At 46.0% G+C, this 14,856-nt stretch overlaps 3 protein-coding genes across 4 annotated transcripts in view; 2 read left to right on the plus strand and 1 right to left on the minus strand.

Moving 5' to 3' along the window:
• The window catches only part of LOC144099220 (hepatocyte growth factor receptor-like), a 31,803-nt gene extending 29,088 nt beyond the window's left edge, over positions 1-2,715 (plus strand). Inside the window, exon 8 of the mRNA XM_077632365.1 lies at positions 1-2,715. This exon is cut by the window's left edge and continues 128 nt beyond it. Within this exon, the coding sequence (XP_077488491.1) occupies positions 1-153 (153 nt within the window). The 3' untranslated portion in view covers positions 154-2,715.
• Positions 2,716-6,405, plus strand: LOC144099221 (uncharacterized). Of its 2 annotated transcripts, none has more exons than XM_077632366.1 (4): positions 2,716-3,270; positions 4,060-4,121; positions 4,475-4,692; positions 6,050-6,405. In XM_077632366.1, exons 2-4 carry the CDS (start codon positions 4,068-4,070, stop codon positions 6,114-6,116), a joined length of 339 nt encoding a protein of 112 aa, XP_077488492.1. In that variant the 5' UTR covers positions 2,716-3,270; positions 4,060-4,067; the 3' UTR covers positions 6,117-6,405. The 2 variants fall into 2 exon arrangements, with proteins under 2 accessions (XP_077488492.1, XP_077488493.1); XM_077632367.1 differs by having other exon boundaries at positions 4,063-4,121.
• Positions 6,406-6,469: 64 nt separating this feature from the next.
• LOC144097153 (uncharacterized) lies at positions 6,470-8,772 on the minus strand. Its single transcript, XM_077629926.1, has 3 exons — positions 8,090-8,772; positions 7,856-7,981; positions 6,470-7,454 (listed from the first exon to the last, which is right to left on the minus strand). The coding sequence occupies exons 1-3, from the start codon at positions 8,280-8,282 to the stop codon at positions 6,973-6,975; spliced, it is 801 nt and encodes a 266-aa protein (XP_077486052.1). The 5' UTR covers positions 8,283-8,772; the 3' UTR covers positions 6,470-6,972.
• Between the last annotated feature and the right edge of the window lie 6,084 nt (positions 8,773-14,856).

Genomic DNA, 14,856 nt, shown 5'->3' on the forward strand with positions numbered 1-14,856 from the left:
GCAATTTATTTGGCACAAATTCTGTCACTTGCAGTTTCTTGTGCTAAACAAGCGAAGTCCGTTGTCACCTTGGCGATGACGAGCCGAATCCCGCTCTCACGAACGAAGGGAAGTGCGCGTTGTGATAGGAAGAGGAAAAAATTCTTCTCGTAAACTGGTCGCAAAATAGCATGTTGCAACGGTAACCTCAGAGGCGTTTACAGATGCTACTTGGAAAACTCGCCCCTGCTCGAGCTTTGTGCTAGCCACTGTCAAATCCTAGAACTGCTTCCCTGTCAGTGTCATTGCAATTAGGTAATATTTTCATGCTATGGGAAGGATTGCGGCGACTATGGAAATTCAGGTTTCATGCCGGTGGGTCCAAAGTATGCGATTTTTTTGGGACCAAACTCCAATGTTTGATTCGCGCTATAGCTGTACCATACCAGTAATTGAGTATAATGTACACAGCTCGACACATTTGTTTAGATTTTGCTTGTTATAGAAATACATTGCGTCTGATCAAGCTTCCGTTTTGTTTCCTAGCTTCCGCACGCTCAAACATGTCTGCGATTAATGTTGTTTCCGTAGCGGACCGAAGGAGATAACAAATAATTTTATTCCAGCCATCGGTGTTCCCGGTTTGTAGAGTTTCTGTGTACGCCAATATCTCTGTCATTTTCACCTATCGCGATCTGTTGGTGTTCGGATTCACCCCACGTGTGGGCCAACTCATTTTTGCAAAAATCGCGAGCAGCGTGTATGATCCTCTAGGGGACTTTTGCTTCGAGAAACCGCATCGCAAAAATTTCGAAACATATGCCATTTTTCATTTCCCCAACTCATGGATGACTACCACAGTGCTGCCCTGACGCACACTACGATGAAAAGCATCAGGTCTGGAAAGCTTGATTCTCTTCGTGCATCAGGTCATTGGTGCTTCTTTGACGCATCTTTGGAGCAGCTTGACTATTGAAGAGGATATTGTGGAAGGCCTTCAAGTTGGCGGAAAGTTAAACGCCCAACGCTAACAATGTGTATTTTAGCAGGTGAACATTGTTAACACCTTTGCTTATATCCATTGTTGTTGCATACTTCAGCGCACTTCTCTGCCAATGTTGTGAGTTTCTAAGACGGCGCCAAGTGCAGTCTGTTTCATAAACTTCTGCCTAACGATTATTTCCTGATTGAAAATTGCACGTATTGTAACATGTAAGAATGTAAATTAGTTGCATTGAACAGAAAATTCCGCTTAGGTGCGAATCGAACGAGTGTGCCTTAGATCCCAAGTCAGAGACACTACCCCTATGCGACCGAGGCAGTTTTGTTCGATATCGTTAATGGAAGGCCTCGTGTGTTGCCCACCAGTGTCCGTGTCTGCGAAGCGACTTCTAAAGACCCCAGGCTGCCGAAGGGAGCCATATAGCATTAAGGCGTAACTTGAGTTTCTCCTGAATTTTTTTACTTCTTTTGTACACAATCTACTCCAATTTCGGTTTGTTTCTGGACGTGTTCATTGTTTTTGACACACTTTGCCTTGGTGAATTTCTTAGTAAGTTTTGCCTCGTCGATTTTAGGGGCCATTTTATTTCCTTTCTATCAGTCACAAATGGTTGTTATAGGCCCAAAAATATGAACCGTTAATTCCCTGTCAACACCGCAGTTCTACAAGTGTCCAGATGTCTCTTTCTCTTCAATATTTTAAAACATTCTTTCGCTTCAATGGTATTAAGAGGCAAAATATTCTGATAGGCTGTTGGCATTTTCCTTTCACCAATGCATGCTTGCTCTAAAATGAATGTTGCTCATTTGCAACAATTGATGCCCTCAGCTATCCTTTGGTTCGCTAGCAACAAGTTGGCTCTAAGTCCTAAGCACAAAGTTGTCTTCTTCAATAGCCGACAGAAAAACGCTACAGCGGACATCTCCATTTTTATTCGCTGCCAGGTCTGCCCATCTTGCACACGAACTTGCTTTTAATATGCAGGCATGATTGTGTACGTCAAAACCCAGGGCCTCTTAGTGTGAAAATCATGGATCAAATGCGTGCTCACGCGTGCGCATGTATGTTTTTCTGCATTTAAGGCTCGGCAAGGCTTCACACAAAAATAAATGTTCGCTCATGTTGCCTTCTAGCGCGCTCAAAAACACGGCATTGCGGTCTTCATTTTCTCCTCCGGACGTTGCAAAAGCTCGCATTTATGATCACCTAAAAGTAGCTCAAAGACAGTGGCATGCAAGCGGGTCTCCTCATTGAAGAAATACATTTTGCATGAAGTTAGTTTTCCTTACTTACAATCTTTTGTTTACTTCTACGGCTATCATTCAACACTGTATTATCTTTAGACGAATGAGTTCAACCATCCGTTGTTCGCACCACGCTTGCAGCACAAAAAACAACATTTATTGTGACGCGTTGAACTAGATATGGAGCAGCGATGTGCTGCGTGTATGTCTGAAGGTTTGTCTCAAATATTCTTTTTCCATTCTTTTGATGCGCTACATTAAAAGGCTGCTCGATTATTTCTGGGTTTGGTTGTGAGCCTGCTTCATATTGACTTTACGCTCAAATCACAAAATAATTCTTTTTAATGTTTCAGGAAACCTCGTCTCATTTACTCTTCTTACATCTTTCTTTGATTTTCTTGCAATCCTGTATACTGTTAGCACATAGATTAACTGACCATGCCGAGCCACGGGACATAACCACCATTGGCCTAATTGGGATCGTTCTGGGCCCGAATTACGGAACTCGCTCTAAAGTTGTAGAGCGTTACGTCAAAATGACGACAGCATGACGACAAGGCTAGACGTCAACGCGTGACGGAACGCGGAATCAACCAATGGCTAGTAGGGTGCCGCCCCGGAAGCGCTTATTTGAACGACAAGAGGCCAATTTGCACGGCAAGGGGCCGTATGCTAACTTTTTTATAAGAATACGCAGTGAATAAAATAAACATTGTTTTATTCTTTCATAAAAGTGTATTTCACTCTCACTGCCATGAAGTAAAACAAGAAGGACATTCACTTTTGCAAATAACTGCTTTCGTGGGTAAGTTTTGTTGCCATGAGGGCGCGCTGGCAGATGTAAACACTGAACATGGCGGCCTTCTAAAAAACAGCTGATCCCACGGCTAGTTCCTGCTTTTTTAGGCGTCGTCTGAAATCAAGGTTCTATTTGGTTGTCCAAAGTGAGCGGATAACAATTATCGAAGCCAGTGAAGGTCACGGGCCTCCAGAAAGGAACCTGCACGAAACGTCGGGCCCGAAAATCGACGAAGACAACTTGAGGTAAGCCTGTGTTATTGGTTTAAAGATGCCACATGCCAAGCATATTATTTGGGTTCTGTTTCTTTCACTTTAGCAAATACAAGGCGTCCACGAAGCACGGCTTGTTGGATACAATCAACTTTTTTGGCTTCATAAACGTCTGGCACAAATGATTCAGTTGGGAAGGAGCAAGAACCAAGCAAGGCGGTTGGGCGCACGCTAACAACCTTGCTCGTTTTCGGTCGTTCTTGGCTGTGCTATAAGTTGCTGCAGCGCAGCACACGCATATGTTCCTGTAAAAACATATTAGCCCGAACTCAGAGCAAAGGTTTTTCCCTGTTATTCCCTGCTTTCGAAAAGCGGAACAGAAACTATTCCCTGTTTGTTTTCCCCGCTGTGTTCGCTGCTGCAATTCTCTAAGCGGGAATTATAGTCTCGAAATGGCGCCAACACGAAGAATGCCGAGCGAGCAAGAGCTAATCGTAATAGAGTCTATGAAGAGCCATCCGCTCTTGGCTCGGGCTTCTGCCGACCTAACAAACTCATACACAGCTGTTGAAAAGCGCGAGCTGTGGATCCAGCTTGCGTCGATTCTCAACAACAAGGGGTCGGCCGTTTAAAAACATGATGTCTTTGCCTTGCGCCTTGCTAGCACTGTTTATTCCATCTGTGGTGTATTTTAGTCTCGGAGGAGGTGCAGGAATGCATAGACAAGTGGTTGAGCATTATTGATTGCTTCTCATTTGCTAGTGCTCTTTTAGTTTCATGGTTTGCCAGTACCAATCAGCCGCACCTTTTACCCTGTTACAGCAGAGGAGATGAACGGGGAGCCTCAGCAAGTTGTCGACAAGACACACGGAGCCCCACAGACCGTGAGTTGGCTTTCCATTATTCAAGCTCCATACTACCCTTTCTGGCAGCTGATTGAAAGTAATAGCACTATACTCTCTGGCAGCATTTGCAGCAGTAGCCAAAATACTGCAGAGATTCTACAGTACACACAAAACTATCTCTCTCTGGCTTTGCCACGCAGTGCAGAATGTTTATTTCTCTTGCAGTGAGGCTGTGACATCTCCTAGCAGTCTAGCAAATGTGCACATGAAATATGCTACTACAATGCTGCCCAAGATTGCTGTCCTGTATATTTATGTCAAGTCCTCTAACACATTGCACCAAATGTTTTGCGTATTCCACCACGTGATGAGCACATTTTCTTTCCCGACAGCTACACCGGTGCCCTCGCCGCAGCCCTCACAGCAGCACACACCAGAGCCCCCACTGCAGCCCTCAACACGTGCCACGCCTAGCCTTCTTGGGAAGCGACGGCGAGACGATGGGGCCAATAAGGTGCTGCGCCAGATGCTGTATGAATCGCATCGTTTGGATTCCCTTACTGACGCCCGGAACCGCCAGGACGCTGCTTTTCAGCAAAACATGCTGGAGGTGTGTACTCGCTGCGCACACTGCACTTTGAAGAGTCGAAGCCGTCACCTGAAGCATAAATATCAGTGCTCTCTTTTGAGCACCTCTACTTCTGTTTTGACGCCTCTTGTGGGAGGTGGTTGGGACAGCTGAGTTTATGAAACTGACACGAGTCTTCTACAGCCATACTTTGTCCAAAATATCTCAGCACCTGAAATTTTACATAAAGCTTAAGCGAGATCTCAAAATTGGTTGTCAGTAATAATTTGTAATTGGAAGTATTTTTACATGCAGGCCATATGGGAGGTGACAGATGCTGTGCAGGCGTCAAATGGTCAGCAAGAGCTGCTCATCCAGAATGTGAACCTACTGACGCTAATCTTACAAAAGCAGCTTGAGCCACCTGCACCACATTGAATTGTTCATATTTATGTCATTATTTGCTTGTTTTTATTTTTATGAAAGAACCTCTTCATATGTTTATATTTATTCAAGAACATTATTTACTTCTCTGCCAGGTGCAGACTCATTGAACTATTTTTAGTTTGCTTGTTAAAATTTCTGTTTTATGTGTTTGTTTATTTACATTGTTTGCTTCTCTGTCAGGTTTCTGTTTTTGTATTTATTCAAGATCATCTCTGTCATGTGCCATAGCATCATTTTTTTATTTCTTGTAAGCTCTGCAGGCCCGGATGCTTCACACTGTTTATTTTCTTCCAGTTATGTAATTTAAGCTCTGCCAGGTGTGAAAGCCTCCTATACTCTTTTATTTTCCATTCCTTTCAAATGTTTACCTGCAGCTGTGGCAGGTGCACAAGGTGCAATTTCTAGTGCTTGTTTTCTTTCATTGCAATATGTGGGCAAGTGCAATATGTGGGGCAAAGTTGTTCTGAAGTGACTGTAGTTATGAAGGGCATCATAATATGGGGATTCTGGATAAATTTTGAACACTTCGATTTTGTGTCTGTTAAGGTTGTTTGCATGTTCCTGAGTTGTTTTTTTTTTCGCATTACTTTTCCTGCTTTTCCGTAGAGTGTCCATTGTGTGCATTGTAACATGTTCTATCCTCAGTAGACCCGAGGAAAAATGAGGCTTGCCAGCATTCGTCCAAAGTCGCTTCTGAACTAGTGTTGAATGCAGGCAAAAAAAAATTTGGCGGATGCTTGAGCTCCGCCTTTAAAGGTATGATGCAACAATGTTAATATCTCTCGTTTGTGGATCCCTTTACAACTTCAAACGCAGCCATGTTGGCATCATCATCTGTGATACTCGTGTGTCTTTTACACGTAACATGATTTTTAGTCCAGTAAAATCTACGAAGAGCAATGTCTTGTGTAGCACTTGCTGTGCATTCCACCAGTTATGCAATGTGTTTCAGAAAACTGCAAACCAGGGCTGCATCGGGCCTACAAGTCTGCACAACATGCCAAACCTGTGATTACTAGCATTCAAGCTGGCAGTCAAGATGAAGCTTTTTTTTTAAGGGGCAAACAGCGTGTAAGACTTAGACGGAAAGCAAAGAAAACATAGGACGAGTGCTCATCCTGTGTTTCCTGTGCTTTCCGGCTATGTCTTTCGCACTGTTCGCCTTAAAAATGTACAGCCAACTCGCCCGTTTGGCCAGAGTGTAAGATACAACTGTTATTGTGCAATCTCTGCGCAGCACTCGACAAGGCATATGCAAATCACTGTTGATGCTGCATGCTTTTGTTTCCCTGCTGTGTGTTACAGTTGGCAAACTGGTATGAACAGCTGTGGCGAAAAAAATTATTGTGACCAATGAATAAACGTGGTGCAAAAACAAACGCTTTACTGGTTCCTAGCAGTCTCCACACCACACTTTTCCCTCGAGCACATTCATCAAACATATAGTTACAGCAAGCAACTGTTTGCCTAAGTGGGCAGGTCGACGTAAGCAACGGCGAAAGACGGTGTACAAGGATGCATTTCACTTGTTGGACGAGCTGTTTCGGCGTGTATTTCGACTTGAGAAGGAGAAAGTGCAGTAGCTGTGCGGCAAGCTTGCTGATGCACTGAAAGGCGTACTGGTGACCACTGCCGGTGGAGCAGCAGTTGGTGTGTGCACTTCATATCTTGACACTGGAGGCTTTCAAGCACACGTAAGAAAAAGTAATTTACAAATGCTGGAATGTGGCTACCAGTGGCCAAGGGCATCATATCACACAGGGGCTCGCGCACTAACAGAGGGCAATGGCGCTGCCCGTAGCAAGAGTGGCTACGACAACTCGCCACGCCAGCACGGCGAGTCATTGCAGCCACAGCTGCCAGATGGTCTAGGGCTTACTGCCGGTGGTGTTGCTGCTGCTGCTGCCGCTGCTGCTGTCGCCGCACCATCTGCAGGTGTGCTTGCCTCTGCGGACGGGTTGTGCCAAAGAGGCCAATTATACGGTCTCGCATGGCTCTACCACGCAGGTAGGTCATGCGGGATCCTGTCCCCGCCAAGTACCCGGCAAGCAGAGGTGGTCCATTGTTGTCAGGGTCATCAGTAGTGTCGTCTTCGTCTGCAGCCAGGGCTTCTTCAAGACAGATGTTGTGCAACGCAGCACACGCTGCAATGATGACCACCGCCCGCTCCGGCTCGTAGTGGAGTGTCCGGTACCTTTGAAGGCACCGGAAGCGGCTTTTGAGAACACCAATGCAGCGTTCCACAACACATCGCATTGAGGCGTGTGCTGCGTTGTACTGCCCTTCTGCAGTGTTTGCACCAGGATGCCCTGACATTGGTGTGAGCAGCCACGGCTCCAGTGGATATCCACTGTCTCCTGCACGACCAAAATTTGCAGTGAAGTGTGTTGTTGCCTATGTAATAAATGATTCATATCAAGCAGCTCAAAGCCAGTATGCTGAACCAGAATTCATAGGCATCCAGAATATTCATGACTAAGGGGTACCTCTGTAAGCACAGCCTTCTAGGTTAATGATGTACTGTGATATCTTACACGACAATAACGATGTGCACACCTCTTCTGCCTTGATGTTTTACGCTTGAAATACGATTCACTTTATAACAATGTTTCTTGTGCCTCTGCACCATCAGTAACAGTAAATACACAAAAATAAATACGATACATCATATTGTTGCATGTCATCCATGTTATAACCCGCCTCTTTTAGGTATGAGCCACTGCTGTAGCTTAATACGTGCTGTCGAAGTGCTGCTTACCCAGAAGAAACTCTCCATCCTCCAGCAGCCCGTGCTCCACCTTCCGACGCAGCCGTGAGTAGCGCCAAGAAAAGGCATCGTGACAAGACCCCGGGCAGCGAGGGTCGACCGCAAGGATCTTCATGTCTTTGTCGCAGATCTGCGAGAAACACAGGCAGACAATCTTGGACGTGAACTTCCACTGTCGAGGTCGCGGCTTTCGAACCCATGCGGTCAGAAAGCCAGTCTACTCACGATCATGGTGTTCATCGCATAGTATCCTTTGCGGCTCCAGAATGCTGCCCGGTTTGCTGGGTCTCCCCGCGGCGCTTTTATGGCAATCAGCGGGCCGTCGACGCAGCCGACGAAGCCTGGGATGGTGCCGCGGGGAAGGAAGGTCGCCTTCGCTGCCGCTTTTTCCTCGGGGTGCGCCGGGAAACGCACCCATCCCTTCTGTGCGCCGACTTTGCAGATGGCCTCAGCCACACGCCGCACGCACTTGCTCACCGTCGGTTGTGCGAGGCCGACGGTCTGCTCGTTGCCGACGCACACTTGAAAGCCCCCGGAGGCAAAAAAAACGGAGCGCACAGCACCTGCCGCCGCACCGACAAAACGCTCGTCCGTACGCCTCGCAGTTCGTCTGCAAGTTCGCCGCACAACCACTCCACTTTCTCCTTATCGAGTCGAAATAACCGACGGAACAGCTCGTCCTCGTACACCGTCCTTCGTCGTTGCTGGCGCCGACGTTGCCGCCTCCGCCACCAATAAACAGCAGACGACGCCGCCGCCATTTTCCCTCTAAAACTCTGTAGACCGACTCTTCGCGGTCGCAAAAAACAGTCTAAAACCGCGGGCATAATTAGGTGTTCAACGTCATGCGTTTTTTCTTGTCCGTGACGCCATTGCAGCTTCCCGTGACGCAACTTTTCAAAATGGCGCCGGCGACCATTAGGAGCGGGCATTTTAGAGCGCTCTCAATTGTAGAGCGGTCGGAGCGAGTTCCGTAATCCGGGCCCTGCTGTAGTGATTTTATTTGGTGTTTAGTTAAGCTCATTTTTTATGTTTTAATAGAAATATTGTTATCTTTCGTTTTATTAGTGGTATTGTTACTGTTGCCATTTTATTTTATTTTTTCAATAAATATTCTGTATTTCTGTTCTGTTATAAACAGTACTATTATCTCTGTACCTTGTCCGTTCGCGTCATCAGTCATGCATTGCAGTTTGTCTCCTGAAATACTAAGCATAATCATGTCCCTTCAAAAATCAGATGCAGCAAAAGCGCCCTTTTTTAATTCGATACTCCATTCAAAGCATATGAACACACCTTCAAACAAGCAGTGAATTACAACCGATATTCGTCGTTTTCTACCATACATTCTTTCTGATTAGTATTCGTTTGATTCTCTATTACTTGACTCCGGCTAGGGCGCGGTCACAACAGTTGTTTTCTACGATATTCGAAGAATCTTTTACGTCACTGTGGATGCGAAGCACCAACGTGCTCACTGACGATTCGGCCGAATTCCACGCTTTTTGTGTAATGCACGAAGTCATAGTTCCAGCAATGCTCTACAGACAGAGCATCCACCTCGCCTGCAAGAGGACTGCCGATCACATCGCAGTCCTCTCTCAGTTCTCCAGCGGATATTTAAATAGAAAATTGGAAGGGACACTTAATCTCCGTCTTAACAGTATGATACAATATCGTAATGGGTTAATTCTCATATCTGCCGAAGGTCATTCTTTACATTCTGAGGTTCCTAGGAGTCCTCATCATATCACTCTTGGCGCAGTGGTGCAGCGGCTAAGCGATGCGCCACTGCCCTGCGATGGCAGGTGCTGCCATTGGTGGGGCTTGTGAGACCCAGGTTGCTCTTCCCGAGCGACCAATCATTGCCTCAACTGCCGCCTGCAACTTTGCCAAGTTTGCTCAATTTCCGGTGGGCAGGTTTTGATGACGCCACAAGCCCACGTAACCTAGGTGGCCCACTTCTCTCCTAGGTTGCTCTCTGGGCACCACCTGCCAGAGCCATGCTAGTGATCTTTTGCTCACAACGCCGACATGGGATCATCTGAACAAAGGGACCTTTAACGCTATCACGTTAAAAATTTGAGGGCTCATGGTATTTAATGTCACGTGACCACGGCGCCGTTCTCGCCTTTTCCAGAGCAATTAGGAAATGGGTGAGACAAGCAGTTTGGAACGGTCGACACCAAGCCTGCCACCGACGTTGACGAAGGCACAGAACAGACGTATCAAAAGGAAACACGTACTTAACGCATGATTATGTGTGTGCCGACAAAGATACAATGACAGTGACCACATTGTGTGTGTTTGCTCTGGAACTAAAACATGCAGCAGCAGTGTTCTTTCTAATGCTGTCGCATTCCACTCTTGACGTGACCAAAGCCGTCACCAGAATTTTTTCTTCAAGAGGGCGTCAATACACTCGTCCCCAACAAAGAAGTCCTTTGGGAGCGCTGCTGTGGGATAGTCACTCCGCATGTAGAAATCCTGGTCACGGCGGCCCAGCCCGGCGATAATTCTTTGCGATCGTGATTGAGGGGAAGGTCTGCAGATTCTGCAGTGAATGTCTGCCTGTGGCGAGCATCGAAGTGATGTCTGGAACGGTGTCTGGCTAAGCTGCTTTGACATCCGCATCCGCCGAGCTATCATTAGCGCAACGTTGTTGTTGTTTTTTTGAGTTCCGGTGATTTCCCCTCAGTCGTTGGGTTCAGCTGCCTGCAAAAGCAGCAAAAGCAGTCTTCACGGAGCCAGACCAGCTGCAGCGCAGTGCTGTGTTCTGAGGTCGTACGCTACAATTTTTCTCTCGGGTGATTGGGCGTTTTCCGCTGGGCCAGAATAAACCATTCTTCTAACCTTCACTTTTGAGGTGTCATCGTGGGGCGCGATTCAGGCACCTGGACACAACTGTTAGAATAGTTACGCACCATTTTTTCAGGCCTATATCGGGGGAATAGACGTTTCTTTTAATTGCTGCAAATTTCTCGCACTGATTTTGTGCGGCAGTCGAAGCCTCGATTGTACTGCCTGTGGTCACGTGACTGCGGTTGGCATGGAACCAGGAGCGCTTAGGGGCGAACGGTGAGCTGTGTCACCATTCAATATAGAGCGAATACCCATTTGAATCTTACGTTTTGACATACATTGTACTCTGTTACCCCTAATAGCATGCACATTATAGCGTGTGTTTCAGGAAACCCTGTCAATAAATTTTGAAGTGATTTGAATAGGCAAGGAATGGTTTTTGTGGCATTTTAGTAACATTGGCAGCGGTGAATATAACGCAAGTCAATCACGTAAATTCATAAACAACTCAACACAATTTTAATGCTTAAGCTGGTAATCAATAATATCAGGTGCCTAGTTTCAACCTGAAGTTTGCAGTCCCCCGTTTACCATAGCCACACAAGTTTGCTAATTTCAAATCTCGGCCATTACGCACGCCTTTTCACAATTGTGCGACAGTAGAACCCCAAATCATGCCTCTTATGAAACTTCGCTCCACGAGGTACCTCCCTGGAAAAGGTAAAAAAGTTAGCTGTTAGAATTCAGTTAACTTGTAAATTAATTAACATTATTGACCTGTTTCCTGATGTTCTCTTTTGTAGGCAAAAACCTGACCTTCTAAAGTCTATAGAGTTGCTTTTATAAAACATTAAGTATGTCTTATTACATGATGCCTGCATCGAAGCTATCATGCGGGAATACCCTGCGGTACAACTATAAGCAACAATATTTAACAGTAAATAGTCCACAACAGAGTCAGTACACAATATCATGTACTGTTCATTTCCACGCAGTACCATTGGTGACATTAAACGAGCATCTTCCAGAGACTTCGTACAGTTTAAAAACTGATACCGGTCAACGTTTATTTTTTTTTGTCATGAGCAAAGTCTGTTTTTCGGCTGTGCCCATGTCCGGATAAAAGCATTGACTCGGTCTGCGGACAAACAAACTCTAGGCCTGAGAGAGCCTATCAGCAACAAAACAAGCATGTGCACCAAAAATGCATCCAGTGTCGTGCTCGACAAGTTGCGGCCTGGAGTTATCGTTGCCTACGCATTCTACACATTGCTCGCTTAGAGAAATTGCTCGAAGAGCTGGGCGAAGCGCGTGATTGTCAATCGCTTTCAGAGCGCTTATTTCATAAAGATTCCTGTCGGTGATTCAAATCATCGCCTTAGTGTCTAAAAACCTACGCAAGCAAAAACCCAAGCCTTTATGCCTGCGGGTCTGACAGTCTTTTAGGGGCTGTAAAAAAATCACTGGAGCGCTTAATTTCCATGTTTGCCTGCCTGCTATTTGAAGACGACTTCACAAGGCAGACACAGCGGTTTTGGAGTCGCCGGAAAACATTTTGACAGCGGCTCAAGAAGTAACTTAAGTTGGCCGACTGCCACGGACATTATATACGTCAGTCTTGTGGCAACGTCATTTTTAGCAATGACTCGACCTTTCGCACTTAACAATTCAGCGACTCCGCTTCGTGAGTGTCTGCCGTCCTGGGAAAAAGGCACGCATGCCTGAATGTCGCCCATGAAAACAGTTTTTCATTATCTTCACGTCATAATGAGAGCGAAGTCAGTTTCAGTTGCTGTAAACGTTCGTCCTAGAAAGTGTGGACCATCATAAGTTTTGTGGGTATGAGCCTACAGTGGCTAATTTGCTCAAGCGATATCATAACAGCAATGGCGCAGCAATGTTGGAGCGGTAACCACTTAATCCGGGCATGGACACAGCTAGGAATGTATGACTAATACTGCACCCGATACCAAGCTTGCGCTAGCTGCGATACCAAGGCTTCCGGTGTAGCTGTACGTATCCATGTACACGACAATGAATGAGCGCTGCTGAACAATGAAAGAAATAACGCCTCTAAAAAAACTCCTTGTGTTGTCAAGTTATAAAAATCAAGAGAGAAATTCGTTGGTCCATCTGCTGCATGACATAAAGTTAGCAGCGCTTACAGACGGGACGCCGAAGAAGAAAAAACACACTATCGCTGACACTATCAACTGAAGGATTGTTATTGCACCAAGAGCAATATATACCACAGGGCCACGCCCAGATCCTGAAAACGCATTAAAACTTAAAACCAAGCAGCGAGGTTTTTCGCTTTGACAGCCATCAAGAAATATTATCCCTTTTATTTCATGGTGACAGAAGGAGTGCTGCCGCGGTCTATTCCGCTGCGATGAATTACATGCGCTTCGTATAATTCCAGCACCAGCTTGTGCTACTACGTTATAAGAACCTTTCTTTTGTCAAAGGAAGGTGACCGCGTGTTCAAGCAGAACTTCCTCCCGCCATCTTTGATCTTTGTTGTGCTCTGGTAGACTATCATTCACGCATGGTTCAGCGGAACATGCACTTACTGTCGCTTATATCGCAGCTCCGCCCCGTGATAAGGTGCTGACAAGCCGGTGAGTCGGTGGTCGCCCGACACTGTTTACGAGTTGGCCGGCTGCACCTTCAAATCAGGAGGTCGAGTTTTCCGATTTCTCGCGAACTCATCTGCACAGCAGACTTCCTTTTAACTTTGCTGAGCTCGTGCACAGCTTCACAAGAATGGGAAACTTGGCATCCGTCAGAGCTTACGTGGGCATGCCCAACCTACACGTCTCGCTAGCTAGGTTAACCTGGCATTTATTGGCCTTGCCGTAAATTATGCAATTCTTGTATAAATTCTAACGTAATTTGCCGCGGAGTCGGATCAACTATCTTATTTTCTAAAACCTGGCATAGCATGAATAGATTTTACTCGGCCAGTGGTTACTAATCGTGATATACCCCGCTTGTCGTGCTCACCATTCTTTAACTGCAGGGATAAAACGCTCACCAACAAACTCTTGGCTTTTGTGGTGAATTTACTTTACATTGGTAAATGCGTGGGCTAGCAGTAGAATCACAGTTGGTAGCCGGCTTCTGTGTTCTGTATAACTTCTATTTCATTCAATATTTATATAATTTCAAGAACTGGCTTATTGAGTGCTTCGAACAGCGCGACTGTTTTATTATTTGCATCCTCAGACGGCGTTGAAAATTCGATCTTGCCCCCACCCTTCTTCTACAATGTATATCCTGGCGCTGTGAACACCAAGATAAATAAATAGACAATTAAACACCACAGTTCGTTGTATCGCACCTTACTAGTTGCATTATCTATCATGGTCACATTTATGACAATGAGCGCGGTATTCTATCACTGCCGAATATTCCGAAATATTTGACAACTCGAAAACTCTAGATTATCAGTTCCTTGCATCGATATGACGGAGTAAAAATATATTGGAATCGCATTCGAAATATAGAATATTCGCACACCCTTACTTGTAATTCAAATTGCATTTCAGTCATATATTTGACTTTTTCCGCACTAATAACTTCAACCTGAATTACGAGCTGTTATTGAAAAAAAGAGGAATTTGTAAAAAAAAGTATTCAGTAAAATGGGAAATTAATTTTCAACGGTTCATACTTTATGTAATACTACTTTTTCGTATTATCAGAGCAAATTTTATTCTCGTAACTTTCATTAGACTTTCAGTACTGTGGAAACAGATTTTCCCTTCCATTTCGACGCGGCAGACCATCTCCATCGGTGTGCGTCGGGATAGCCTCGGTTGGGCGAGGAGGGAAGTCTCCCTCATGTGGGAAAGGGAACGGCGACGGGAGCGCCACCTCGTAGGTTACGCAGAATTCTGCGGGACCGGACAGAGTCTGTTCGGGATCCGGCCAGCGTTACGAGAGGTTGGAGCCGCACGCTCTCGTCACCTTCCGCGGCAGGCTCACGGGGATCCGTTGTGCCTTGCCGCTGGACTTCTGGTTCCAGGCAGCGAAGCGAGCGCAGCAAACGCGCGCTCTGGTCGCCTTCCCCAGCAAATGCTAGGGAAGGGCTTTGTGCCAAGAATGTGGCGCGCACGGGAAAACCCGGCCGCCATTGTTGGCGCATACAAATGTCCGCCGCCGATACTTCCGCAGTCGCGCCCCTG

This window comes from Amblyomma americanum, chromosome 7 (genome assembly GCF_052857255.1).
Source record: "Amblyomma americanum isolate KBUSLIRL-KWMA chromosome 7, ASM5285725v1, whole genome shotgun sequence".
Taxonomy (NCBI): Eukaryota; Metazoa; Arthropoda; class Arachnida; order Ixodida; family Ixodidae; genus Amblyomma; species Amblyomma americanum.

Bases quoted from the DNA above. Each gene is read 5' to 3' on its own strand.
- LOC144099221 (XM_077632366.1), top strand. From the start codon at position 4,068: ATGAACGGGGAGCCTCAGCAAGTTGTCGACAAGACACACGGAGCCCCA. The intron at 4,122-4,474 runs GTGAGTTGGCTT...CTTTCCCGACAG, and splicing joins CACACGGAGCCCCACAGACC to CTACACCGGTGCCCTCGCCG. The intron at 4,693-6,049 runs GTGTGTACTCGC...AATGTGTTTCAG, and splicing joins TTCAGCAAAACATGCTGGAG to AAAACTGCAAACCAGGGCTG.
- LOC144097153 (XM_077629926.1), bottom strand. From the start codon at position 8,282: ATGGGTGCGTTTCCCGGCGCACCCCGAGGAAAAAGCGGCAGCGAAGGC. The intron at 7,982-8,089 runs GTGAGTAGACTG...TCTGCGACAAAG, and splicing joins ATGCGATGAACACCATGATC to ACATGAAGATCCTTGCGGTC. The intron at 7,455-7,855 runs GTAAGCAGCACT...TTGGTCGTGCAG, and splicing joins GGATGGAGAGTTTCTTCTGG to GAGACAGTGGATATCCACTG.